Here is a 26430-nt window from a genome sequence, read left to right as displayed (position 1 = left end):
AACTTATCACATACAAGTTAATGTTCGCATGTTTACACTCAGTGCAACGAGTCGCAGTGGCCTCATGCTTAGCGCGCTGAACCTTGGATCGAGCGGCCTGGATTCGAGCCCTCTCTCAGTGTCTTACTTCACCGGGGTGCATAAATAGGCAACGCCGAATTTAATGCTGAGGGGTACCCCTAGAGGCATCCTACCCAGGGAGAAGGGGGAGGGGAAGGGATGAAACAAAAGCTTGGGCATTCGTGGAAAACCTTAACTTTTTCCTGACAACTTGCTTCCGAGGCGAGATCTTTGATCAACAGAGGAGATTTGGAAGTACGTTTGGAATAAGGACTAGCTGAGAAGTTACAAAACGGACTTTGTCTCATACAAACTCAGTTTACTTACATAGGTTGATAAAAAAAAGTTCAACACTTCAGTCATAAAATATATTATACAAGTTTCTCTCTTTTTTACAAACATTAATTCATATAGGAAACTTTCAAGTCACAAACAAGACAGTTATATTTTACGAGAATATAATGCGGTGTTCAGACCAGAACTTTCCAATTGCTACAGCTATCTTACACTGAATAACAGTCGTTACGTAGGCTTAAATACATGAAATCCTCTGTAAGTGGCCACAAAGACATCACCCAGTTTAAACCCCACTCTTCCCTCCCCTACATCATTTCTTTTGTCGCCTTTTCTTTGTGTAGGTAAACAGCTGATGTGGATAGGAATTTTGCAGAACACTTTTTTTTACAATTATTTACAAATGCGTAAGAAAAGTATCCTCTCTTGCATAGATTTCGTAGAAAGTGCTAAAAAATAAAACGAGGTTCATAATAAGCTTCAGTTAGCAAAAATAAATAGCTGACTGACAGTTTTCCTCGAGAAAAATTTGAAAGACGAAATGCAAATATACAATTGACGGAAATCAACTGGATTGAAGAAGAAGTATGGTAACACTAATTTTTTGGACTGAATAAATGCGGTATATACAGATAATTGGTAAATACAAATGTAATGGGAGCTTTCAGCAGCAAAGAAAGACTATGAAAATCGTTTGAGCTGTGAGTGCATTTGGCACAATTCGAGCAAAGATAAAATAAATATTCGAAGAAAATTCTTTTTCCACAAAAACCTCTTCAAAAAGTTAACGCTTCTAGACTCGAGATTCTTAAGTAAAAATTAACTGATTCAGAAATTCTCGATAAGAATATATTCAAAATTCATTGGTAACTTATTTCTCGTTTCATTAACAAGTTAATTTATACAAGATATTCAATAATCGAAAAATGACAGGGACTCCTTCATGTCTGATGCGCCAGGTACTTGAAGTGCTCCGGAGCCAGCTTTCTGTTTTTCTATGATGCGACGCTCCCATGATGTTACATTCAAACTATAAAACGGATGAAAACACAAAAGAAACAAAAAAAAACTTACCTAATGGAGAATAAAGAACTTAATGTCTGATAAATGGTATCGGAAGAGGAAAACTGTTAATAAACAACAACAACAACAGCATAATTGTCAATAGTTTACTATTTAATGAAATGTCAACTTACTCAATAATTGGCATTATTGACTCCAACTTCGGAAGAACACTGATCAGCGCTGAGTAACAGGGTTTAACAATTCCTTTGAGAAAGGAGATCTTTGAAAGGAAAAACCATCCAAAATAAATAAGAATAAACGCAAACTAGCGCTCTAGCTAGAAAGTTTCTTTTTTTACATCTGCTGTTCCATTAAACGACAAAGAAGGCTACCATGACAGTGGCCTCCAGCCTTGCTCGATCGGTTTGCAACTGGCTAAACAATTGAGTAATTCAATTTCATTTTAACTTAAACAAAACAGATTCAAATATTTTCTTTTTCGTGCTACTCATAGGCCAACCTGGTTTTGAGGAAGTTCGTGTTTTCTGGCTCGATCCATCATCGGTACTGGCGACAAACCCATCTGCTTCTCTTCGTCTCCCTATTAGGCACAAACGAAAATCAATCGCAAACAGGCCGAAGGAATCAAACAAAAAACATAGCACTAGTTTTGAAACGACTAACTGAGTCTTAGTGGATTGAAAATGTGCGGACCTCTCTTATTGTTTTGCAATTCGTATAACAGCGTTGTACTCTTTTGGGGGTTATTCACTAACTGAGAAGAGAAGAAGTAACGGACCATATTCGTATTCTCGGCACTGGACTGGAACGAGCTTACAGCGGAGGCTCATGCGGGAGAATATCATTAAAAAGAGATTAATGTCATTTGCATTTGAAAGCACTCCCTGCATTAGCCTCACTTGCAAGCTAGTTCCAGTCCAATACCGGGAATGAATACGGCCTATTGATCTCAACTTTTGCATCGCTGAATAACCGACGATGGTTAAGTGGGTGAATGATTCTTAAAAAAGGGACGAAGACGAGCCTAAAAAGCGTCTGCGTAACAGGCTAGACGAAGCCTTGTTTTCTCAGAACCGGAGATAGGAAGTAGGTTAAAAAGAAAAAAAGTTACGCCCTTTTACCTAGGAAAGACAAAAATCTACCAAAAATCTTTAGTTAATAAAGACAAAAATCTACAGAGGATGCAAAGACACGTACTTGCAGATAAAATTCTTCAGACACCTTCTTGACTGATTTGACGTGAATGTACCACGGCTTGGCAGACGTGTTCAAGTCACACGCGGTCATTAATAGGCGACGAACAAGTTTCCTGGAAGGAAGCTTCATGTTAGCGTCATTAATTGTAACCATGGTGCACAAGCACTGTTTTACGAAACAGATGGAGTATACATAGATGTAGAATATATGAAGGGGCTAGTGAAGAAATGTACAACGAACGGAGTGCATACGGAAGTTCACCGTGTTAAATAAAAGTACCTGCCTACCGACCCGGTAGAGTGAGGCCTCTATACGCGGGGGGACGAGTAAGGGGTGGGAATGTTTGGGCGTGGCCAAGAGATAGGGTACGAAAGGTAGTCTGGGTCAGGCCAGCGGCTCATACAACTGGAGCTGGGAGTATTTCTTCTCCCCTTAGATGTCCATCGCGGCCTTAACTCAGTTCGCCGGCACCCAATTATACACCTGGGTGAAAAAAGGCATTACGAGAGTACAATGTCTTGCCCAAGAACACAAGGCGATGACTCAGGCTAAGGCTCGAACCCGGGCTGCATGATCCAGAGTGCACCGCGCTAACCATCAAGCTAACGCGTCTCCGGGTTGACTAAAAGTCCTATATTCTGGTCACTTATCGAATTTATTATAAAGGCAAGGCCATGTTCAACTCCTCGGCAACGCTAAATATCAACTAATTAATGTTCAGTTTATGTTCAGTTTGCAATGACAACGAACAAAAGAACTGAAATTTATCCCACTTAGGACATCACTGGATATTTGTAGCCCTCGCCAAAGAAAAGGCGGTTCAGCTGGATCCTAGCTTCGCTCATTTTATTAGCGATTTACATTACAGTAGTACCTGTGATCTGGTGTATTCCAACTGAATTTGTTGTTCTTGATAATATCGTCGAGCTTAGCTCTGTTGTCGAAGAACAACATTAAATCCGTCGCTAGGATGGCGTCTTCCATAAGTTCCAGTACATGCTTGTATTGCTTCGCCGACAGACTGCTTAAAACATTGTGGCCGTCCGTCTACCAGAGAGAGGAAAAAGAGTGAATAAATAAGGTAATCGGTAATAAATAAATAAGGTAATCGTATGAATGTGAGTGCAATTAAGGATCTACACTACGAGTGATATTTGAAAATTCTCTTAGTTGCACGAGCTTTTAGGCTAATGCAATTTGACATAATTTTCAAATATCACGAGTAGTGTAAATCCTTAATTGATCGAGCCTTCATGCGATTACTCATTTATTTTATGACTGAGAAAATAATTAAGAATTAACGATAAATTGGCCTGCTCTCAGCCAATCACAGTGAAGTAATTTTCTCAGTCATAATAATAAATCGAGTTATAGAATCTCGAGGGGAAATATGGAAGAAAGAGAAACCCAGTAGAAACACGAGGGTCCACGAGCCATGAATGAGTATTTCCATAGAAAAAAGTAACATAGAGTGATTGTCTACAAAGAGAATAGTTGATTTTAGACTAATTTAATTATTAGCAGGCGAAAAGATATCTTCTCTCGACTTGCTATTACTAATGGTAATAGGACTGAGTGGAGTCCAATTCGGTCTGTAACCATACGAGTGATTAACAAAATCGGACGACCGCGAAGCGGGAGTCCGATTTGTTAATCACGACTATGATTACAGACTGAATTGGACGACACGATGTCCTGTTACCAATTAATCATAACAATTACAATTTCCCACAAAAGTAAAAGTTTCATTTGATACAGAGCTTTTTATTGTCATTTTAAATATCATAATTATAAAATATGGAGAACAGCTCGCAAAATGGCTGTTAAGTCTCTTTCAAAACAGTCACCAGAGACTAAACCTCCACAATTTTACAAAGTCAGTCTCAGTCAGTGGTTACTACAGTGATTGTAATCAATGTTGTGATTGGTGAATTTAGTGGAGAGGACTTAAAATGATTGGCTCAAGTAACTGTCCGATCACAGGTGTCCGATTACAGTCAACTGTCCGATTACACTGTCCGATTACAACTTTGCAGATTAATTAGAGCAAAATACAGCCGTTTATGCACCAATCACATTTGAGGAAATTGTAATTGTTATGATTAACCCTGAAATCAACAGCGCATTCTGTGTTTCTCTCGGTGTTCCGTCTCGCCATTTGTAATAGCTGAGTTCCCAGAACAATTGTATAAACGCTAGCGCAGATAATCTCGGCATAAGCCATCGCTCTTTTTCAAAATCAGCTACATCTCTTCTCAAGTTAGTAAAAGTCTGCCTACGAGCCAAGTGGCCCATCAGGCCGGAGCTTATCTCGGTTTCCGCAGCACGAAACGACTAGAAGTATTTCTACTCCCCCTGGATGGGACGCTAGTCCATCACAAGGTTATCCCCAGCATTAATTTCGCCGGTACCCATTTATGCACCTGGGTGGAGAGAGGCACCGTGAGTAAAGCGTCTTGCCCAAGAACACAACACGATGTCCCTAGCCAGGGCTCGAAATCGGACCGCTCGATCCGTAGACGAGCGCACTAACCATTCTCTATTTCCAATTGCCCATAATTCACTCTGTTTGCCCCCTAAAATTTGCATAAACTATGGTTGTTAAATACTCTTGGGAGGTCTACATATTCCCAAGAGCATTTCACAACAATAGTTTATGCAAAATTTGGGGTGCAAACAGAGTGAATTATGGGCAATTGGAAAATAGAGAATGAGGCCACCGCGCTTCCCACTCACACTTCTCGCGTTAGGAATCCAAAAACGATGGCACACACCTCTAAGATGAACACTCCTTGCTTGAAATGATGCCACTCCATAGTTGATGTGGAATACAGATGACTCAGCGGCGACTTGTTCTTGATCATAAACGCGTTGTTGTAGCCACGATGATCGATATCGTGAATAATGCCCGAAAGGTACAGCGCAATTTTCTGACAACAGGAAAACAGAAACGCGTTGTAACTAAGCTTGAGTTTTCCAACTAAGTGTCCTAGGTTGGCCAGTTTTGCTTGGCTCTATAGTACGTTCTCTGATTGGCAATAGGATGCAAACTACCAACCACGACTCGTGCATTTTCCCGCACTTGGCGAAACCTAATAAGCCATTTCTGAGTTGCTGTTACCTCCGTTTCAAAACGAGTCTTGGTGTACAACCTTTCATATTGAAATGAGTTTTTCTTACACGTTCATTGTCTTGCATATCAAACATATTTCCATATGAAAGGTTGTGCACCAGGACTCGTTTTGAAAAAGATGTAATAAGCAACTAGGTAATTATGGCTTATTGAATTGTATATTTTAAAAAGTAATAATAACACTGTAATACTAGTATTAAAATAATAATAATGGTAACACTGTATAGTATTTCCAATGATGGGATGAGGGGAATATTCAACAAGAAGTTTCCTTATCAAACAAGCACACAAATAAAGAAACAAAACCTACAAACAAATACAAGGTTAAGGGCACATGTACCTCTTCCCAGGTAAAGATGTCCGACGCCATTTTCATGATCACACATATGCTGTGTGCCACAGCGAACGCATGCCCCCAGTTATGATATGACACAGGTCGGTAACCCTTTCGCACAGACAAGGTAAAGCGAGTAAGAGTGTCCATATCAAGTCTAGGAAGAAAGAAATATCAACGATGCATTAACTCGAGACAGTTAGGATGATGTCCGGTTTAAAAACAAACGCCAACAAACATCTTTCAACCAGTCATATGCAAGCTTTTGAAGTTTCGTCGTCTTATTTGGCTCGTCTAAAAATAACTATGAACGAAGTGATGTCACGATATACTGACATCTGCTTTAACTGTTTACACAATTAATTAATCCCTTCAAACAAGGAAAGTTGAAAGATAAGAAAGTTGTTTTCAAGGCATTCCCACCCATGATATTTTTAAACATGCTAACTGAACAGGTTTTTCTGCGGATAACGTTACCACACGCGTGGAGTATATGGTTTAGTGGAGGATGAGAATTGGGGCTGACCACGTGAGCAAAATCTGCGTTTCAGGATTGGCTATTTCTAAACTCTCTGGGATTTGCGAAACCAGCAGTGATCTAAAAATAACTCAAGAAGCATTAGCTTAGGAATGAGGTCCATAGAGGGATCAACTCCCTCAACCTTTATCCTCTCTTGCCTCATGTTGAAGCCTCAAACGAACGTTTGTCTGCTCGTTATGTCTTCCTTTAAAGCATTTTTTACTTGCTTTGGGTCTCGAAAACAGTGACTTCAAACTCTGTACGAAATCGCTAAAGAAGTACCACACAACTCGAAATTCTGTCGCAGCCCAATTGAATCACTTCTTGAGCATTTTGAAGATATAGTTTTTGCAACAATCTTCCATCAAGAAAGGAATGCACTTCAAATATTTCACGCAAAATGCGCTTTCCAAATTGCAGATTTTGAGATGTCAGAGAAGAGACTTTTCCAGCAGTCACTAGCAACACTCTTGCCCTGGCTGTCGAACTACAATTCATTACTCACCTAATGTTGTACTCCTGAAAAAACGCCTTGGTCATTAGGATGAAATAGTTAGTCAAATCGTCATCGCTTTGATAGACGTTAAATTCATAGCTGAAACAGAATAAAAACGTACAAAGAGCTCAGGAATGTCTAATAGAGGATGGGCTCGATTTTTTTTCTCCTTGGCTACGTCAGCGAAAGAGTTATTTGACGTAAACAAAGCGTACGCGCGCGACGTAAATGAATGAACTTGCAGCGCAGTGCAGTATGTACAACTCAAAATTGAGGCCCCGGCCACACTACGCCTGAGAAATTTGAAAACGCAGCTTTATTTCTACGGTTAGGCCTACCGTCCACACTAATCCGTCACCAAAACGCAGCTTTATTTCTACGGTTAGGCCTACCGTCCACACTAATCCGTCACCAAAACGCAGCTTTATTTCTACGGTTAGGCCTACCGTCCACACTAATCCGTCACGAAAACGGAGCTTTACGAAAACGCTCTTCAAACCTGAGGAATTTGAAAACGCCGGCTTTGCGTTTTAGTGTGGACGGAAAACATTTTGAAAACGCCTGGTTTCGTTTTCGTGTGGACGGAAAACATTTTAAAAACGAAGCTTTTTAAAAACGACGACGTGGCGATAATCATGTGATTTCCTTGACCGAGCTTTCTTCAAACAGAAATCCAAAATTACCGGTGATTGTTGCGTTTTCAATTTTCTCCGGCGTATAGTGTGGACGGAAAACATTTGATGTGTTTTCCGAGTAAAAACGCCCGGCGTTTTCAAATTTCTGCGCGTAGTGTAGACGGGGCGCTGAGAAACGGACTCCGTGTCCCCGAGGAGTTTCATTGAGACTCCCTCGACTGTCGTCCATTCAATTGACCTTTAAAAAGACGACTGCGGTGGAATCAGGAAAAAGCAGACAGTGAAATGAAACTAAAGATAAAATTAATGTTCCTCTTAAGACTAAGAAAATAAAAAAACTTTTGTTCTCTTGGTTAATTGTCTAAAGCAAAACGATGGTGGGGATACAAGCTTTATCTCTTCCGCCATGTGTAGCGATTATAGACTCTTTATAAACATACCTATAAAAATCATTAGGTAGGGTACAGGCGGAAGCTGCGTCAAGGCACTGTTGAGTCTCCTTCTCCGTCACACAACAGTGGTACGTCAACACTTCCAAAGCCACCTGATGCTTCTGTTGAGCTTTAAACAGCTGACCGTACATCTGACAACACAACAGATAAAATCTCCTTACAGGGCGTAGTACTAAACTTGCTATCACACTTTGGAGAAGTTAGCAATAGGTCAAGGACCGAAAATGTTTGCTGGAGTACATCATCCTGATAAGTGAGTAAGTAAATCCTTCATTTAAGTGTCGCTGTGTTTAGCCTAGATAGACTAATTGGGGACACTAGTAAAACAGCAACACTAATATAACTGACATAGGGTACTTACAAAATTTGAATATTTACAGGAAAATGATAAAATCTTAATGAGTATGAGAGATCCTATGTTAGCTTATGTGCAAGATAAAATTGTAAAAATTAAAATAATTCTATTGGCTACAAAGATTACAGCAAGGTTCATTTTTCTTATTTTTTTTCTTTTTTTTTTTATAAAAACAGGTAAACTTGGCGAATCTCTTTAATTTTCGGTAATTTTTGACCTTAAGAATGGCCCGAGATATTCAACAGAGTATTTGCCATAGCGTTTGCCATTTCGTAATGTGGTATTTTTAGATATTTTTACTAGCCTAGCAAAGACAAAGCAAACAAACAAACAGACAGACAAACTGACAGACAGACAGAAAGACAGACTGATAGACAGACAGACAGAGAGACTGACAGACAGAGTTTCCAGGTTTTAGGTTTCCAGGAAAGCGACCAAGGGTCAAGCTAAACGCTTCCATACCCATCACGTATTCTCAGCAGTCTCTCCCGAACCCAGCCTGACACTCAATATATCGTTGAAAAGAGGTTGCTGTTTTTTTCCTCTGGCTAAGTTTCATTTCCCATATCAAAACACCCGTCAGTTTGCCATGAGAAATATTTAAACTGATACAGCTTCATTGATTTTGTCTCACTTATTACTGCTTCCGTGACTACACATGTGTATAGGGCATTTTCACTCACGTGGCCAGTAGCCATGCAAAGTTATAGGAACAAACAAAAGTGCTAAAATTTGAAAAGATTTCAACTCCCACAGGATTGGTTTGGTACACTAACATGGCCGCCGTGTCATTGTTTTGGGACACCAATATGGCTGCCGTGACCTCATGTGAAAGCACTCTTACTAAAGTGTTATCTGGAATCCGGTTATTTTATATACATACCTGGCTGTAGTGAAGAGCCAGACCACAGTAACCAGCAAATAACTCAAATGAACTTGCATCTAAAGGACAATGCAAAACAACAACATAAGAAATGAAATGACAATAACATGAATGAAAGAAAAGGCATGTTTGACAAGCGCTGGGTTGAAAGTGATATGTCCTAGACTTGCCAAAGTCACTTTTGCTAACCCTTCGCTTATCCCTCTCCGTCGAGCGAAACGAGAGGGAAATCTTTGAGAGACGAAGTGGCGAGCGTGAGCGAAGGGAATTATTGGAAAATACTTTTAGAAAGTCTAGATATGTCCATAAAGGGAAAAACGGTTACTTCTCTAGTAAACTATGTTTGGACGTTTCAAGAAAATAAATCTCCTTCACCGGGTTTTTACGGAGAGACTTGAAAACTTCTCTTACTCGAAATGTCGGTCAAAACAGTGCTTAGTTTGCGTTATGCACTTTCTTGAAACAATTCACCGAACATTTAAAACAAAGTGTATTAGGAAAAACCATTTTGTTTCAGGAAGGGTGTTTTTTATTTTTGTCAGAATTTATAAGTTTTATTTTCTTACGCTGAGTGTGCACCGAAATTTGCAGTGAACTGTGATGAAACAATTTACCTTCGTTTGAGAAGAACCCTCTCCTGCTGTTAACCATCTGTACGACACCAATCACACTACAAGACAGAAAGATCAAAAGAACTGTGTTTGACATACGAAAAAGAGTGCCAAATTGAGTGAAATATAAATTAAATTACCCTTAAAACAGTGAAGGAACATTTCAATAACGCAACAAATACAAAAGAAGGTACGGATGGACAGAAATTGAAGAAGATTAAAACGGATTACGATATGGGTCAGGCTTACACAACTTTATCTCGCTTGCTATTTGCTTGTAACAAAGCTATAGGTCTTGACAATTATATACATAGAAGTAATTTTTTCGCTAACATTACGTTTCATACATAGACTAAACTCAGCAGTGACAGTCCCTCTAACATTTAAAGAGTCTGTGAAACGTAGTAATTGATGAAATGTTTGGCTCTTTGGGTGTAATATTCGAGGAGAAATATGCTTGCAAAAAATGCAAAATTTCCGAGTGGCAAAAGCGCTAATGAGCTCATACGCATATTTTCTTTGCAAAATTTTGAGTTTTTAAACCCCACAAAAAGTATTTAAATAAATACATCGTGCTCAAATTCCCAGTTAATCGTGCTTTGTCCTTTCAATATTCAGAACTAACGTCTTTATAGCTCCATTAGAAACTGCATCGCTTATGCTAATGAGGCAAATATTGTAAACAAAGATTCTCCTATCGCTTATTGAGTTTTAAAACACCCATGAAAATTAGCTAACGTTGCTACCTTCCTTTACACTTTACAGGAACACACAATATGGACTTTGTTATGTAGCCGGTCTTCATATCTACTTCTCGGTTAAATCTCGCATCACGGTACGGATCACTGATGTTCAGAACTTCCGATGTACTCGCGACGTAGCCCGCAATACCTTTCTCAATCGGAAATCTTGAAGAAAAGACAAATACAAGAGTGCACATTTCAAAAGTTGTTCAAACTGAGCCTTTGGAAAATTAAACACCTCTCAGAACTCTAAATAGAAAACAATCAAAGAAGATATGCGATAATTTTTCATTTTATTTTGACGTAAAGCTCTCGTCCTTGAGGTGATTCCCTAGTAAAAGAACCCGCCATAGATTTCCAATGAAACTTGGTATGCTGTTGTTACAGGACAAGGAGATATTAAAATCGTAGTAAAAAGAGGGGGTCACCGTGCTTGTTTTCACGCCACATTACAATGCTGACAAATACACTTATTTAGGTGACTTTTCGAAATCTCCGTGCGCAACAAATAAGCTCGATTATTTTTCAATGCAGCGTGTTATATCACACAGAGTTTGACTTCCTTGATTGTTTATTCATCTACGTCCCAGAAAAAATGTCTTCAAATACCCTGCATTTTTTTATTCTTTAAAGGAAACATAATTTGGACATGCGCTGTTGGGTCCGTTATGTCTCCCTCTGTAGTATTTATTTGATTTGATCTGGTAATTTTTTTTTCTCAGTTATCGAGGATATCATTCTCATTGAAATTATGAAATAAAAAGTGGGAGTCACCGTGCTCGTTTAAGAGAAAAGGAACATTTATCTCGCTATCGAGCTTAGTTTGAGGGAAATCTCTTTAGTTTTGTACGCACACGCGCTCATGTGCGCGCACTAATGACCCAAAAATCGTGCGCAGTAGGGATGCGCAATGCAATACTAAGGAATCACCTTAAATAAAAAGTTGACGCAATATCAGCTGGGATTTAGCATTATTTGAAATGCTTTAGCGAAAAAAACACCTGATCCTAATATGCTGTTAACTGTATATATGGTTCGCCGCTCCTCAGGCAGTTTCCAGTAGTTTTGTGGTCGTGACCCTGTTAGTAAGCTTACAGTATCATGGACAAATGTAGACTGCAAGCAGAATCTCTTTTGCTCAGAAATCCGCGGGTAAAAATGCAAATGAATGGAGGCGAGCGGTGAAGCCGCGAGCCGCGAGTAGCGCGGGCGTCGGAAGATGAGCGAAAAGAGAGACTGCACTGGTTTCAAACAACATTTCTGAAGCCCGGAACTGTGGCGACGGAGTAATTCCATTGGTAACTCTATTCTATTGGCCGATTTACGTTCGTCCCTCGCGGATCTTCGACCAGAAGAGAGACTGCTAGCAGTCTAGCCAAATGAACTACGGACAGTTCCTTACAAGGTTTACAGAACAAAGTCTTCATAGCGATATCTATTTGTTCACCTTATTTCCGCTCCGTTCCTAAATTTGAATCCGGATCCATCTTCGTCTCCTTCGTCAAACAGATTCGCGTATAACTCATCTGATTTCGAGTCCACCATAAACAGTGCGCATCGATCTGCATTAACTAGCCTTTTGGCGAAAGCCTAAAGTAGAAACAAGAATATTTTAAGCAAAAGACGCGGATAAGGTTTGAGTGCTGATGTCGGGAAGGGGAGAAGGAAACTCCTCTCTGTAGATGTTTTGCGCGATTACTCACTTCCTGCACTTCTTCTTTCGTGACGACTTGGAATACAAAACACCGCCTTGGTGTTGAACCAGTAAACTAACAGGTCTAGGAAGGTCGGTTGGAGCAGTTGGAAGAGCACACTGTATATGAAAAACCTGAACTACCTACCATTATTTTTTCGATAACAACATCCATCGTACTGACTTCATCAAAAATAGATCTGAGAAAGGCAACACAAAACAAGAGCTTTGCTTAGCTATTCGCTCTATAAAGAACTAACAAATCAAGCCAAACAGAATGTTTTCAACCACTTGGCTCGTATGCAGACTTCACCTATTTCGTTCCAACTCACCTGACAACATTCAGCAAGAAACTGTTAAGGTCCTTCTGCTTTTGCATTTGTTTCGAAATCTAAACGCGATGAAAAAAACGCATAGTAAGGCACATTTTTCAGAGCGGTCTAAACTTTGATAGCGCGCTCACACATTGTTTTCACCGGAGCTGTCCAGTTTCAGACAAAACGGGGAAACGTTTTCCACCTAATAGAGAACAGTTTTCATTAATTCTTTTGTGCAAAATCAGGAGTGAGTTTAATTGTAGACTCCTAATTTTGGACAAACGAACCAATGAAAACTGTTCTCTGTTAGCTGGAAATCGTTTCCCCGTTTTGTCTACAGTTCAATCTTGGGTAAATGTTCATAAAGCGGACAAAAAAGATGAACTGACCAAAGAGAGCAAGATATTCAGTTAATGTCTGACACAGAGGCCAACGAAAGAGGTAAGAAAATCGATGGTTGTACGAAAGACAACCTATAAGTTATTTCACCTTTCATCTTCCTTTTTCTATAATTTCACCATGCAAGGGTTTGGTTAATTTCGTTTATCACTCACCTCAGCATGGTGGATAGCAATACTGCCCCAGGCAAGATAACTATTGACAATCTACAACGTGTAGAAAGAAAATAACATTAGGCAAGTGAATGACACTGAAAAAGGACGCGCAACGTTGACCATAGACAGAGGCATGGAAACTAGTACTTAGACCGCCACGCAACTAATCATAAGAAACACAAACACGAATCCGCACAGCTCACAAATTGAAACGAATTTTCTCCAGGTGTTATTTTGGGCGATGCGGAACAACAAGGTGGAATTCCTTCTTTTGGGCAAGAAGCCTTAAATAAACCAACCAAATTCACCTCCTCGTCTTCTCGTTCAAATGGCGAATTACCAAGCTTTTTAACCAACTCGACAATACCTGTGAAACAATCACATTGAAAATATTTAGACAAGACTAGAGTGAGTGCACAAAAACTCCATACCTGTGCTTACATTTTTACAAAAAGGGAAGCAGGAGTAACGTGAACGGTATTTGAACAAAAGGTATTACTGACAAAGACATTGCGACACAAGAAAGTCAAGTCAAGTAGCAATGACCATGATGATTTTCTTTCAACATGGTTTAGCTCGAGTTTTTCAGTAAGTATAATGTTCTTAAACAAAACAGTTGCACGAGAAAGGTTGGACGAAATATTCACTTACAAATGTATAGAAAGGTTTGAGACCATTGCTTTTGGGAACTCGCCACTTCCATGAAACATAAACCACTACTGAATTTTGTCACTACTTCTGGTAGAATAAGCAATGAATGATTAAGCACAGCGTCTACTTACCAACTATAGAGCCATCTGCTTGCACAATGGGCTGACATAACACTGACTGAGCTGTGCTGTCTGAAACACAACAAGTGAAAGCGAAACAAACGTGAACCGTTTAATTAACAAAAGGAGGATGAGTATGTGCCTGACTGTGCATAGGCTCCCGATATGATTGGGACCTGATAATAGGGTGCAAAAGAAAACAGGCGAGCGGGGCTTATTTTTCGCGCCCACCGTGTTCACTTACCTTCAATACCGATCCCTTTAGGAAATCTTTCATCCTGCAGAGGGAAATAATGCTTAGCTAACAGAGTCGTGCAATCATACAACGTGTCAATAAAAGGACACTGATGACCAGCTCACTCAATTACAAGTGAAATCCTTATCTTCAGTGTTTCTTTTCTTGTATGTTGCTATTTAGGTTATGTACACAAGTTACATATACGCAGTAGACACACTTTGCAGGAAATCGCGACTAAGGCCGACTTTTTCTTCTTTTTTCTTTCTTCTTTTTCGCTCTAAAAATACGAATTTCTTTGTAAGTAAGATATCCTGTATATAAGATATGAACCAGGAATTAAATTGGAGGTTTTTGTTTTCAGTCTATCAGAAAACGACGACGGGACACAGCACAGTAAAAATGGGGCTCCCTGATCAAAACGTAAGTCTTGTACACAAAATTTATCGAGTTACAACTAAAAAAGGTTCACAGTAAGAGTGGATATTGACATAAAATATCGCATTACCCCGAGAATGTCCTTGACGAAGAGTCTCTCTCCTGTTTCTGCGACATAAGCTGCTACGGTACCTCCATATCCGATGGTTTGCCGGCACAGAGATCGGGATCTGCGACCAAACAATACACAAAAACCTAGTTAATATCTTTACTTCTTTCACTCGTTTAACTCAATTTTGAAGAACTGCGAGATGTAATCCCCATTTCAGTTGTACATGTCTAGCTTGGCTCAGGTCCCGACTAAACTAATGCGTTTTTAAAAGTATCCGTTTTCGTCTCAACGAAAACGAAGCAAAATATTTCCGACCACACTATGCACTAGCGTTTTCGTTTTGTTTCACCTGTCCACGCTAATCCGTCTTCGAATGAAAACGCATACTTTTTGATACGTTTTCGCCTATCGTCCACACTAAAATGACCGAAAACGCTGATGGAAACGACGGTATATGACGCTTTTTTTCGGCATCGTTTTCAAAAGCCTCCTTTTCACCTGTCCACACTAGAAACGGAACGTTTTCAAAACGCTCCACTTTTGAAACCGTTTTGAAAGCGTTTTCGGTCGTTTTAGCGTGGACGATAGGCGGAAAGCGGAAAACGCCTCAAAAAGTATGCGTTTTCATACGAAAACGGATTAGTGTGGTCGGGTCTTCAGATAGAGCAGGCGTTTTGCTTATTAAAAAGGATATCGCAGATAAATTCGCCACAAATTTCAGACGTCTGCAGTCGAGTTACGTTTCAGTTTCAAAAAGAAAATTTCTCACTGTATGTCGAAAAAAAGCAATTTGCAACAAGGAAAGAAAATCGTTTACTATTATTCAATGATCCGAAGTTCAAATGTAGCTATATCCAGAGGTCTACGCCATGATAAGATTTATCTTTTAAAGCAAGCAAGAATTTACACAAGAATACATCCTTGAATAGAGAGAAACGGCGCTATGTTAAATCGATGTCGATACGCCTTTGTTATGGACTTCTACTATCTAGAGTGCTTGCAGTGTGTTTTTCTCTTGGAAATCAGGAAGTAAGTATTGTTCCCGTCTATGTCCCGTTTTCCGCGTCCTTTTTCACGAGGATAAACACTCAGGTCCAGGAGAAAAAGACCGATTGCAAGCAGTGTCAAAAACAACATATCACAGGCGGGCACGCGCTTTGAGAACTTTTTGTTGCAAGTTGAACTAGTTGTTGTTGTTTACCTTGGCTTGCTCTCAGAATATAAGTAAATGTCCTACGGAAGACAAGAGAAAGATATGATTAACTGCTTTACATGACTGAATACTACATGTAAAAAGATGAATCGAGTTCTAAGCAGGTGCTGTTATAAAAAAGCACACTTCACCACGCACGTAGTTCGAAAGACAGCTAGTTTTCTTTGCTTGGCTCCGACGTTTGAGAAACAAAGCAAATAAAAAAAATTATTTCAGTGAGTTCCTACAATGCTCATTATTAAATACCCACTTAGTCATTAACTGCTACTAATGAAAAAAAAAAACAAATAAACAAACAAACGTCCATGAATATAAAACGCAGTCATTGACAGTGCTTGATACTTACTCTTCCATTCTTGTCCACCAAGTAAAGGGAATGTCTATTGGCATGTGTTGCTAATTTTTTTTAAAAGGTAGGAATTAAAATAAATTGATCAATAAATAACCAAACAAAATGAATACAGTGATTTAAAATAATAAGTTAATAATAAAAGAAAATGGAATTAACACATGCTTGTATCTACAGTCGAACCCTATTAAGCGGCCACCTATTAAACGGCCAGCCCTATTAGGCAGCCAGCAATCGAAGTCCCAATGATGGCTTTTCTATTGTTTCTACAGTACCTCTATTAAGCGGCCAACCCCTTTTAAGCGGCCACAGTCCATTTCCCCAAGGGTGGCCGTTTTATAGGGGTTCGACTGTATTTATGTTAACTTGCATCTGTTCGATTTATCGCCTAAACGTGAAGCGTGGAGAAACAAGGGAAAAACGAGGGTCCGACAAGACAAGGCTATCGAATGAATAAATCTCGAATGTGTGTAAGGTGGGACAGGAAAATCATTTTTTATCATGTCATGTGGGGCGGCTATAAATGTAAGCAGGCTATACAGCAGAATGGACTGCAGAGTTTCCCTGAAAATTTATACTTTGCAGGCACAAAGTATTTCAGAGATTGTTTCAGAATTATTATATCTAGTGAATGAGAATAGGATATCCAGAGAGGAAAAATATAAAACAAGATGAAACCTGCTACTCACCTGCTGCAACACTTTTGACAAGCTCATACATGACTCTCACTTTCTTTGGCTGTTGATTGATGTCCTTTGTCAATTGCTGGAGCATTTTGCGCTTGTCTGTATGCACACAAAACTTTAAACAACAACAACAAAAAATGGAAATTCAGCTTGTCAACTTCTAGATAGTGTTGTATTAAGTGTGCAATTGTGCCTAAATTTCATGACTGTACAATGAAGGATACAGTGGAACCTCCCGTAAGCCACCACCCAACATGTCAAGCTTAGGTGGTCGCTTACGAGAGTTTAGACCATATTGGATCAACATTTTGTCTCATTAGCATAAGGTAACTGCAAAGACTAATGTTTTAAATGCTTTTTTCACATGAGAAGTCAATTTCAAGGAAAAAGAAAGTACTTCCCATTGAGAAACTTCCGTCTTTTGTGCTATCCAGGAATATGACAATGTTACAACACCTTATAATCCAATTTCCGCTCTATAATCTGTCAAGTGGTCACTTACAGGAGGTTAAAAACAAAAGAAAATTTCAAACTTTTAGCTCTAAAAGTGGTCGTGGTTGCTTACGAGAGATGGCTGCTTACAAGAGGTGCCAAATATAGTGATTTGACTTGGAAAATTTTGGTATTTTGGAAAACTGGAGAGGTGGTCGCTTATAGGTGGTGGTCACAACTGGAAGTTCGACTGTACGTCTATAAATAATGTGACCTACAATATTCAAGAAACATCTTTGTTATTACCTTCCATTTGGAAAGTGATGGCCTTACTCCTATAAAATAGCAAAGAAAAAAATATGAATTTGAACAAATACATTAATAAGTTAATAACTTAAGATCAGTACTTCTTTTACATTATGCATGTGAATGAAATTAAAGTAAACTTAAATCTGCAGCTCTTCCAGAGTATATTCAATTGACATGGATGATGGAAAGTGACAATTCACTCTCTTGAACTTAGGCAAATTTATCATGATTGATTGAGAATTAACTTCAAAACTCAAATTCATACAGTGATACAATTTGATTAACAGCGGTAGTTGTTGAGTTTCAGTGTTTGAATTCCTATATTCACCTTGGTAATCTAATATCCAACAAGGTTTTCAATGAGCAAAACATTAACAACTTCCAAGGTAGAAACTCCATCTGTTTTAGTACACTAGTAGACTAGTAGGCAGCCTCTAATTCTCAAATGAAATCTCACAATCAGAATCTAATAGTTAAATATATTTAAATATATATTTTTTGAAATTATTTTTCCATGCATAAAATTAATAAATTTTCAGTGATTGAAGATAAAATTTTCAGGCACTAGCAGGTATGGAAGTGTCGATTGATGACCATTCAGGGCTTTTATCAAAAGACCACATTTCTTTTACTATCTGCACTTAACTATGATGAATTTAAAGTTTTCAAATGGGCACTTACATGACTGTAATATTATACTGTACAAACCAAAAAAAAAAAAAATGAAACCCACAAGGTGAGATTTGGTAGTTTCTAAGAATTTGACATTTCTAAAGACGAATATCCCATAATCATATGGAGGAAGTCGAAGACTAATGCTGCAAGCATATCCATTTTTCTAATATATTATATGTTAAAGTACTGATGGATGTGTGGATACCATTATTGCCATCTCCAGTGACAGGTTCCACAGCTTGCGTTTTTCTGATCAGCCATCTTTCAAGCTGCTCTTGGCTGATGTCTGCCATGATAAAGTCCTCCAGTACTTGAGGGTTGGCAGAAAGGTATTCTTTGACTCGCATCTCAGAGAGAGCTGCCACATAACAAAAAAAGCTTCTCATTTAGTTGTTGTTGCTGACATTAAAGTTTGTGTTATAACTGTGTGTGTTGAACTGTAAAATGGGTTTGCATATAGGCCATTTACAAGGCTTTTTGCCTCTGTGTTAAAACGAGTCTTTGTGCGAAACCATTCATATGAAAATTGTGTAGTTCCAGAAAATATCCATACCTCCCCCATGGAAGGGATTTTTTCTAACACCTCCCCACCCTCTGGAAATTCCAGTTAAGCTTCATACATTTCTTTAAATTTTTGGGTCATCCAGAACCTCCCACCCCCCAGGAAATTCCAAAGACTCGTTTTGAAACAGAGGCACAACGTAACTCAGAAATGGTGTATTTTCATGGTCTCAGTGAATGTGAAGAAAAACCTGTCTCAATGTAAATTTATGGGGGGGAGGGTAGGGATGAGAAGTGTTGTAAACATTTATCAATTCCCACTTGTATGGAAATTACTCCAGGGAGGTGAGTGGAGGGGGTACACCTTCCATGGGAGGGATGTAGGTATTATAAGTAACCACACAATGATATGGTTAATTTTTGATGTATTGTAAAAAAAATAGTCAGCAATTGTATCAACTACTGTTAGAAACACTCTCTTCCTAACTTATTTGCTTACAAAAACCACACTTACATTTCTGATTTGTAAGATTACATTTAACATATTTCTATATCAAAACAAAATGCTTTTGGCAGAACTTTAATTGCTTAAAGTGCAATTCTTAATTGTCAAAAAAATATATTTACGAAAAAAAAAAATTCAAAATGATGATTAAATGAAATACATTTAACACAGTGTTGGAAGTAAAAATTACGTCCCAGATATCAGTTTGAAAAAACACTAAGAAATAAAACATAATGATAAAAAAAAAATCACGTGGGCAGATGTTTGACTTTTTACTTGTACAATTTTTAATTAAACCGTTTTCAAGACAAATGAAAACCAGCAAAACGCCAAATGTTCTGAGTTTCTCGCTGGCATTACTGAGTATTTCCAATACGGCATTCAAAAAGCTCCCTGATACAAAGCCTCTAAATGTAAACATCTTCATCTTAGCACGGAAATAATTCACCGAGTCTCGTTATTGTTTGAAAATTCTATTTCCGTTGGGCATAAAGCACCAAGAAAAACACGTTTTTCTTTGTCTTTCTGTTTTTGTGGCTTCTCTATATTTTCTTTTTCGCTCGATAATTCTTTAAATCTATGAAGTAAACTTGAAAGTTCAGTTTCAGCTGCGGTCGTCTTTTATCATGAATAAGTAATGCCTGTCGCTTTTCAGAATAGTCTCGTCGTGAATAGAACCTGACGACAGCTCTTAACATTATTTCAAAATAACTAGAATCACAGAAATTATATCAAAAACTTCACATCAGCGATCTATTTTTTCTTTAATATTGTGATACATGGAACTTCACTGAGGTCTAAATTTTAATTTAAGCTTAAATAGAATTGATAGACAGTGAAAATGTTTTTCCTTGTTTAATTTGTCCCTTATTTGAGTGAACGCAAAATTTGCATCTAAATCTGTGAGATCTGCCTGAGATGAAATCGCAAGGAGAGAAAATTACAAAATGAGAAAAAAAATTAAGGCATTGGCCCAAAAAAATGTTATTAACGTATCACTACCATAAAAGAATTGCCGCACGCAAATTCATTTTCAGCAACGGGTTACGTGCAATTATTGATATAAGGATAGATGTTTACTACACAACTAGCCAAGAGTATTAAAAGCTTAATTTAGCCTGGAAGCTTCGAATAATATTTTATATAATAATATCGGCCCAAAAAAATGTTAGTAACGTATCACTACCACAAAAGAATTGCCGCACGCAAATTCAATTTCAACAACCGCGGGTTACGTACAATTATAGATATAAGGATAGATGTTCACTACACAACTAGCCAAGAGTATTAAAAGCTTAATTTAGCCTGGAAGCTTCGAATAATATTTTATATAATAATATCGGCCCAAAAAAATGTTAGTAACGTATCACTACCACAAAAGAATTGCCGCACGCAAATTCATTTTCAACAACCGCGGGTTACGTACAATTATAGATATAAGGATAGATGTTGACTACACAACTAGCCAAGAGTATTATAAGCTTAATTTAGCGTGGAGGCTTCGAATAATATTTTAGAAAGTTTAAGTCTTTATTGCAAAGCTCGAGTTTCAGTACATATGACAACGGTCTGTCACGGTTGGCCAAGTTCTGAGCGGGGAAAGACATAACGAAATTCAGTTAAGCTTAATAACGCTTAAAATTTTTTTCATTAGACCAGCTACCTGAGCATTCAAGCGATCGTTAGCAACAGCCATTAGAGATTTTGTCGCCGGGGAAAGTCTATTTCGCAATGTCACGGTAAAACTCAAATTTTCAGATCGGCCCGCGGTAGTTGACAATTTGTAAACTTGACGAATCCAAGTCTTGCGCATAATAACTTTCATGCAGTACAAACAGAGTGCTTATCATTCAAACAAAACACACTTCACCATTCTCTAAACGCGAATTCGGGGCGAATATTGACGACCATATAACAACGATTCACAGCTTATTACATTTTAAGCATTTTGTAAACATTTCTCAGAGATTCTTACCACCAGAGGGTTTCCCTTTGAGGCCAGTGTGGGATTCATCGCTTACGTTTCCATTTTCTCTAAAATTACGCAGCGTTATTTGATTCGGAAGTGGAGGAAGCCTACGAACACTGACTTGCTTTGTTGGCGAAGACATCGTCTCTCCCAGATTGAACATTTGCCATAAAATTAAAATAGAAATTCCAACCTGAAATGTGCGCCAAAGCCATGCCCGCCACTGTTTACGTCGCCGTTAATCGTCATCTGTCGGAAGTGAAGTTATGCGCGCGCGAGCGTGCAAGGTCCTAGAAGGTTGCACCGGGGCGCCGGGGTCCGCGCTGGGAGGTTCGAGGACCCCGGAGTAAACTATCCAAGGGAAAATGCTTCAATTTTAATTTCATTTGTCAAAAATGACCGCTAAGGTTTTTTTGAAAATAATTTTATGTTTTGCGTATCTGAAGGAACACGCGGAGGATACAATGGTTAAATTGCGCGCAGCTTACCAAGAAGAAAATGTTATAGGGGATCGAGGAACAAGTAAGGGGAGGGGAATTCCAGGCCTCATTGTCTCCTGTCTATTCCCTAGGCGAAGAGCAGCGTCTAACTATATGGAGATGTTTTGTGGTGGGGTAAAGGGTTTGGGGTTTCCCCTGTTCCCGGAAATTGGAAATTATATAAGGTTTTTGTGTACTACGGAACAAACCAATTTTGGAAAGTTTCCAAGCAAACGCAGATGTGCAAAATTCAATAACCCACCCAGTAGACTACAAAAGACGAAAACAACTAAAGTAAAATTACCTTTCATTGTAACTCAAACACACTAAATAATGTATGTACTGTGCGAAGGCGAAAACCGAAAAATAAAGTCGACCTCAGTAAAGCTGATTGCAGAGGTTTCCCGACGTTCTTGGGAACTAAATTTAGAATTTCTTGGTCTTTTTTTTCACCCTTTGTTGATTTGCTTTTCAGTCACTAGTCGTATCTCTGCTGTGAACATAGTGGAGTGTTGTCGATTGTGTTTGCATTAAAATGCTAACAAAAGTGACTTGTTTGTGTGTGTGATTGTGTGTTGGCAAATTACTTTTGAAGGGACGTCGGTGTGACAACAATTTACTTCTCAGCTGACACGGTTTATCCCTTTATTCAATTCCAGCGAAGCGAATTCGAGAAAAGCCGAAGCAATGTTTCATAAGAAGGAGTTCGATTTGATCGCGAATTGATACTTAATGGCTGATTCCAGCGAAAACTTGCGATAAATTGTACATTGGCACTGCCTTCGAAATGATGGGAAATGAATGACAGTGAAAGTGACACTGAAACTGACAGCCGATCGACAGATTTTTAGATGGACAAAACGTTAATATGTTCAACTGGTCCTTATCAGACAGTCCAAATGGGAAAATGACCTAAAAATAAACTTACAATGCTCCCCATTTGAACAGCTGACTGTTTAAAGTGACACCTTTTTTAAGCACAGCTAAACGCACAAATTAGAAAGCTTTTCGCAATCATCACTCACGATCAAAGAATCAGATCTGCATTTTCAGTGTTACATGGTTAGCAGGGGACGTTAAAAAAAATGACACACACTTATCGCAAAGAGTAGGCCAAGTAGGGTTCCCGGTGTTTGTGGCCTGGCCTTGTCACACGGGTTGCAGTTTCACATAGGGTAAACCTCATTGCGCCTTTGTCCAAGAAAAACGTCTATATCTATGTTAATGTTGATTCCCGCCGCTCTCTCGTGACCGGTCTTTGCTTCGTGAACAGGGGCTGGATATCGAGCCTATATTAAGCATTGTGGTCACCTGCCAGCCAAGTGATTTTAGTTGGTCTGGTCAATTAATACTATGAAATACCCTAATACCCTTGAGATACCGTTTACACTTTATTTCTTAGCTATTTTTCCTTGATAGAGATTTACATTTTCCGAGTTTTAGTTTGGCGTAAGGATAAATGGAAGAGTGAGACTGGTCCTTAGCGTGGCGCAAGCATTTAGAGGGCTCTATTATGCCAGACCGACCGGTCAGGAACTAGTGGGACTACGCGGGGGAAAAAAAAAAAATGAAAAGGCATTTTACGATCAAACCAGGTCAACCAAGAGGAATGGCTCTTACCATTTTTGATTACTTTCCCGAATTCCCTATATAAGTGAAATCTACTGAAGAGAAGTAGGCCAATGAATCGCCTTGTCAGTATCGAACTGCAAATTTCGGTCCGAACGGTCCGATCGATCTGGTTCCGAATAATCCGGTCGGACCGAACCGAAAACGGACCTTTCCATTTGACTTCTGACCGAAATTTCAAGAATTTTGGGCATAATGGAAAGCACCCTTGGTCAATCTTGCTCCTCTCGCCCCTTGAAGCGATTCGACTAAACACTCCTCGTTGTAATACTGAAACATAACAGTTCAAAGAGAATTTTTTTTTTTGTTTTCTTTTATTGGGTTTTCTTTTCAGTCGAATCTGCAGCTTGAGGAGAACAGCTCCGGAGTTTCTTTCAGCTTTCACAGGTTTTTGGATCCCGCTTTGCCATCGGATTAACCCAAAAGGTACTCAGACATTTAGCCTCCTAAAAAAACAACGAATACACATCATACAGTTAGAGACAGGCTTTATCGCTTCACAACAAGTTTCAAACAGTACGTAGAGAAAAATTCTTCGCCAGTCTGTAAGTTTTACATGGAGCGCTGTTGCCAACGAAATTCAAAGCGTAACTCGTTGAGAGTCAACGCTACAACAGTAACTGGGATTGCAACAGACTTTTGTTATACTTACCTTGACGGTACAATTAGAAGAGAGCTGGCTCAAAGTGAGGGGTGGAAGCTCGACTACCAAGCTACGAAGACAGAGAAAAATAAAATCCGTTTTAAACATGCAAGTTCGATTCATTACAACACGTAGAAAACTACATTTGCCCAAACTACCTTACCTAACAAAAACCAACCTCAATCCCAGGCTAGCTCTTTCTCCTTTGCCCCTCTTATTGTAAATTAAGGGGTCAAAGGAGACAACGCTTGAGATCGAAGTTCAAATAAAGCCTCTTTAGCTTCACAGCAATTCACTGAATTGTCATACAACACAATGACGCAAGTCACGCAACTACCCTACGAAGAAATTTCATTTTTTTTCATTTTATTTATTTATTCCATTCTAAAATTACAAAGATAAATATACAGTAGACAAGTGAGAGGAGAAATGGAAAAGGGCAAAAATATAGCAAGCTAATTAGATGCCCTTGTTTAATTGACAATAATAATTAGGGTAAAAAAGTTAACTTAACATAGGAGAGGAAGAGGTATGAATTAATTAATACTGAGCAAAATAATACTGGAAGAGTGCTTTTTTAAAACGTTTCCTAGTCGCTAAGTTACGTGCTGAATGATGACTCGGATTCAAACAACGGTTGCTAAGGAGTCTGTGGCCCTATGTTCTTATTTACACTGTCAAACAGATAGTTATTGATATGGCGCTCTGTAGAGAGAATGGATATTCTGATATGGAAGTAAAAAGACATTCTTACTCTTCTTTAGAAGAGAGCGACGTATTGGAACCGCTTCTGTCTAGACTATCAGTTTCTGGGCTCATTGGTTTCCTACTGGCACTCTTGTGGCTTCCGGATCGTGACTTCACACCTATAAACAAATGAACAATTACAAAAACACAAGAGATATCACGACATCAATTGATTAATGCGATAGTGTAAGGTCGTGTTTTATCACGATTGCCACCTGTTTAAAAAAGTACCCCAGCGTACGGCGCTATAAAGGCCTAGCTAAACTGGAGAACATTGCTCTGGAAACACTGTTTTTGAGGCAAATATTCGCAGTTTAGCCGCACGGGAAACATATGCTGCGGAAAGAAATTCTGCTGCTCGAAAACCAGAAAATGTTTTTCCCTCGGGTGAAAAACAGTTTTGCTTCCCAGACACAAATTTTGCTTCCGAGACATATGTTTCCCAGTTTAGCCACCATGAAAACAATGTTGACTAGGTTCTAGAGCTGCTCATTAAAAATTTTTGCCAGCAACAACGAGCGTACAACAACGGCTGACCGCGAAGTCGAAGGTTACCAAAGGTTAGAATGGGAGACGGGCCTTTCTTTTCAGCGGTGCAACGATTTTTAATGAGCTTCCGTGAAACATTACCAAGAAAGAAAACTTACAGATGATCTGTCGCGGAGCAAGAAATTTCTTTTATAATAACAAAAGTACATTTTGAAAACTTTTTTACATTTATAGTTTTGTAGTTGGTTGTAAATGTTCTTAAATTTTATTAGTGTATTTTAGGCTTTTAATCTGTGTAACTTTTAGATACAGGGCCCCTATGGAGACCAGCCTCAAAGCTGAATGGGCTACCCTGTTTAAATAAAGTTTATTTACTTACTAGTCGAAGTAGAAGAGCAACAAGTAGGTGATAGAAAAGGGGAGGGACAGAAGGAAAGGAATTGGAAGAACGAGAGAGAGTTACTCATTGCCTTGTGTAACTGTTTGTGGGATGTAGCTCGTGAAGACTGCATGAATAGGGACAAAAAGGAAGTCAAATTGATGCCCAGATGTCAGAGAAATAGTATCACAAAGGACTATAAGTCAAAAATTATGACTATAAGTCATAAATTAAGCCGTCATGGAATGAAGCCTTCTTCATAGCTTTATAAACCACTGAATTTTGCAAGCTTACCTTTACTTTTGCTGCTCGACGTCCTAGATTGTTTATTTTTGTTAGCACTTCCACTTGGTTTCGGCTGTACGCTAGCTAAGTCATGAAACTAAAATTCAAACAAAATATCCAACATTAGCAATTAAGTTTATAACTTCTTTCTGATAAAATACGAACCAATGAGAGTCGAGCTAAAGTTCGCCGAAACGAAACGTTCTCCACATCGTAAAGTACCTCTTCCAAGTTTGAAGCTCCAGAAAGGCTTTCAAAATTATAGTCTTCATTGTTGTCCATCAGCCTGGAGAAAATAAAAATCATAATTTCAAGAGCTATCCACACACTGAAGGAAATCAG

The 26430-nt window shown here is 38.8% G+C and overlaps 2 protein-coding genes across 2 annotated transcripts in view; both read right to left on the bottom strand.

The window, feature by feature from the left end:
* Positions 1-414: 414 nt before the first annotated feature.
* LOC110064676 (putative 3',5'-cyclic phosphodiesterase pde-5) lies at positions 415-21770 on the bottom strand. The gene is made up of 26 exons (XM_089283363.1): positions 21444-21770; positions 18668-18820; positions 17785-17813; positions 17050-17161; positions 16358-16407; positions 16000-16031; positions 14817-14916; positions 14318-14351; positions 14086-14145; positions 13612-13670; positions 13304-13354; positions 12765-12823; positions 12581-12632; positions 12187-12329; positions 10743-10904; positions 10000-10055; positions 9386-9444; positions 8136-8278; positions 7070-7159; positions 6051-6201; positions 5352-5507; positions 3452-3624; positions 2578-2689; positions 1880-1960; positions 1551-1639; positions 415-1384 (listed from the first exon to the last, which is right to left on the bottom strand). Exons 1-26 carry the CDS (start codon positions 21598-21600, stop codon positions 1267-1269), a joined length of 2481 nt encoding a protein of 826 aa, XP_089139489.1. The 5' UTR covers positions 21601-21770; the 3' UTR covers positions 415-1266.
* Positions 21771-23840: 2070 nt separating this feature from the next.
* LOC110064675 (uncharacterized) overlaps positions 23841-26430 on the bottom strand; it is an 11715-nt gene continuing 9125 nt past the window's right edge. Inside the window, exons 11-15 of the mRNA XM_089283362.1 lie at positions 26311-26374; positions 26098-26185; positions 24943-25054; positions 24198-24258; positions 23841-23991 (exon numbers count right to left, since the gene is read on the bottom strand). Coding sequence (XP_089139488.1) covers positions 23920-23991; positions 24198-24258; positions 24943-25054; positions 26098-26185; positions 26311-26374 — 397 coding nt within the window. The 3' untranslated portion in view covers positions 23841-23919. The remainder of the gene's footprint in view (positions 23992-24197; positions 24259-24942; positions 25055-26097; positions 26186-26310; positions 26375-26430) is intronic.

Source organism: Orbicella faveolata, unplaced genomic scaffold (genome assembly GCF_042242905.1).
Source record: "Orbicella faveolata isolate gen_17 unplaced genomic scaffold, um_ofav_v1 contig_12, whole genome shotgun sequence".
NCBI lineage: Eukaryota > Metazoa > Cnidaria > Anthozoa > Scleractinia > Merulinidae > Orbicella > Orbicella faveolata.
Note: the sequence above shows the minus strand (reverse complement) of the source record. Positions and strands in the feature narration are given on the sequence as shown.

What these genes read in the sequence shown, in the direction of transcription:
- LOC110064676 (XM_089283363.1), bottom strand. Translation starts at nt 21,600, where the DNA reads ATGTTCAATCTGGGAGAGACGATGTCTTCGCCAACAAAGCAAGTCAGT. An exon ending in CAAAGGGAAACCCTCTGGTG is followed by an intron (nt 18,821 to 21,443) that starts GTAAGAATCTCT and finishes GTTATGTGGCAG; the next exon opens with CTCTCTCTGAGATGCGAGTC. An exon ending in TGGAATACACCAGATCACAG is followed by an intron (nt 2,690 to 3,451) that starts GTACTACTGTAA and finishes GCTTCCTTCCAG; the next exon opens with GAAACTTGTTCGTCGCCTAT.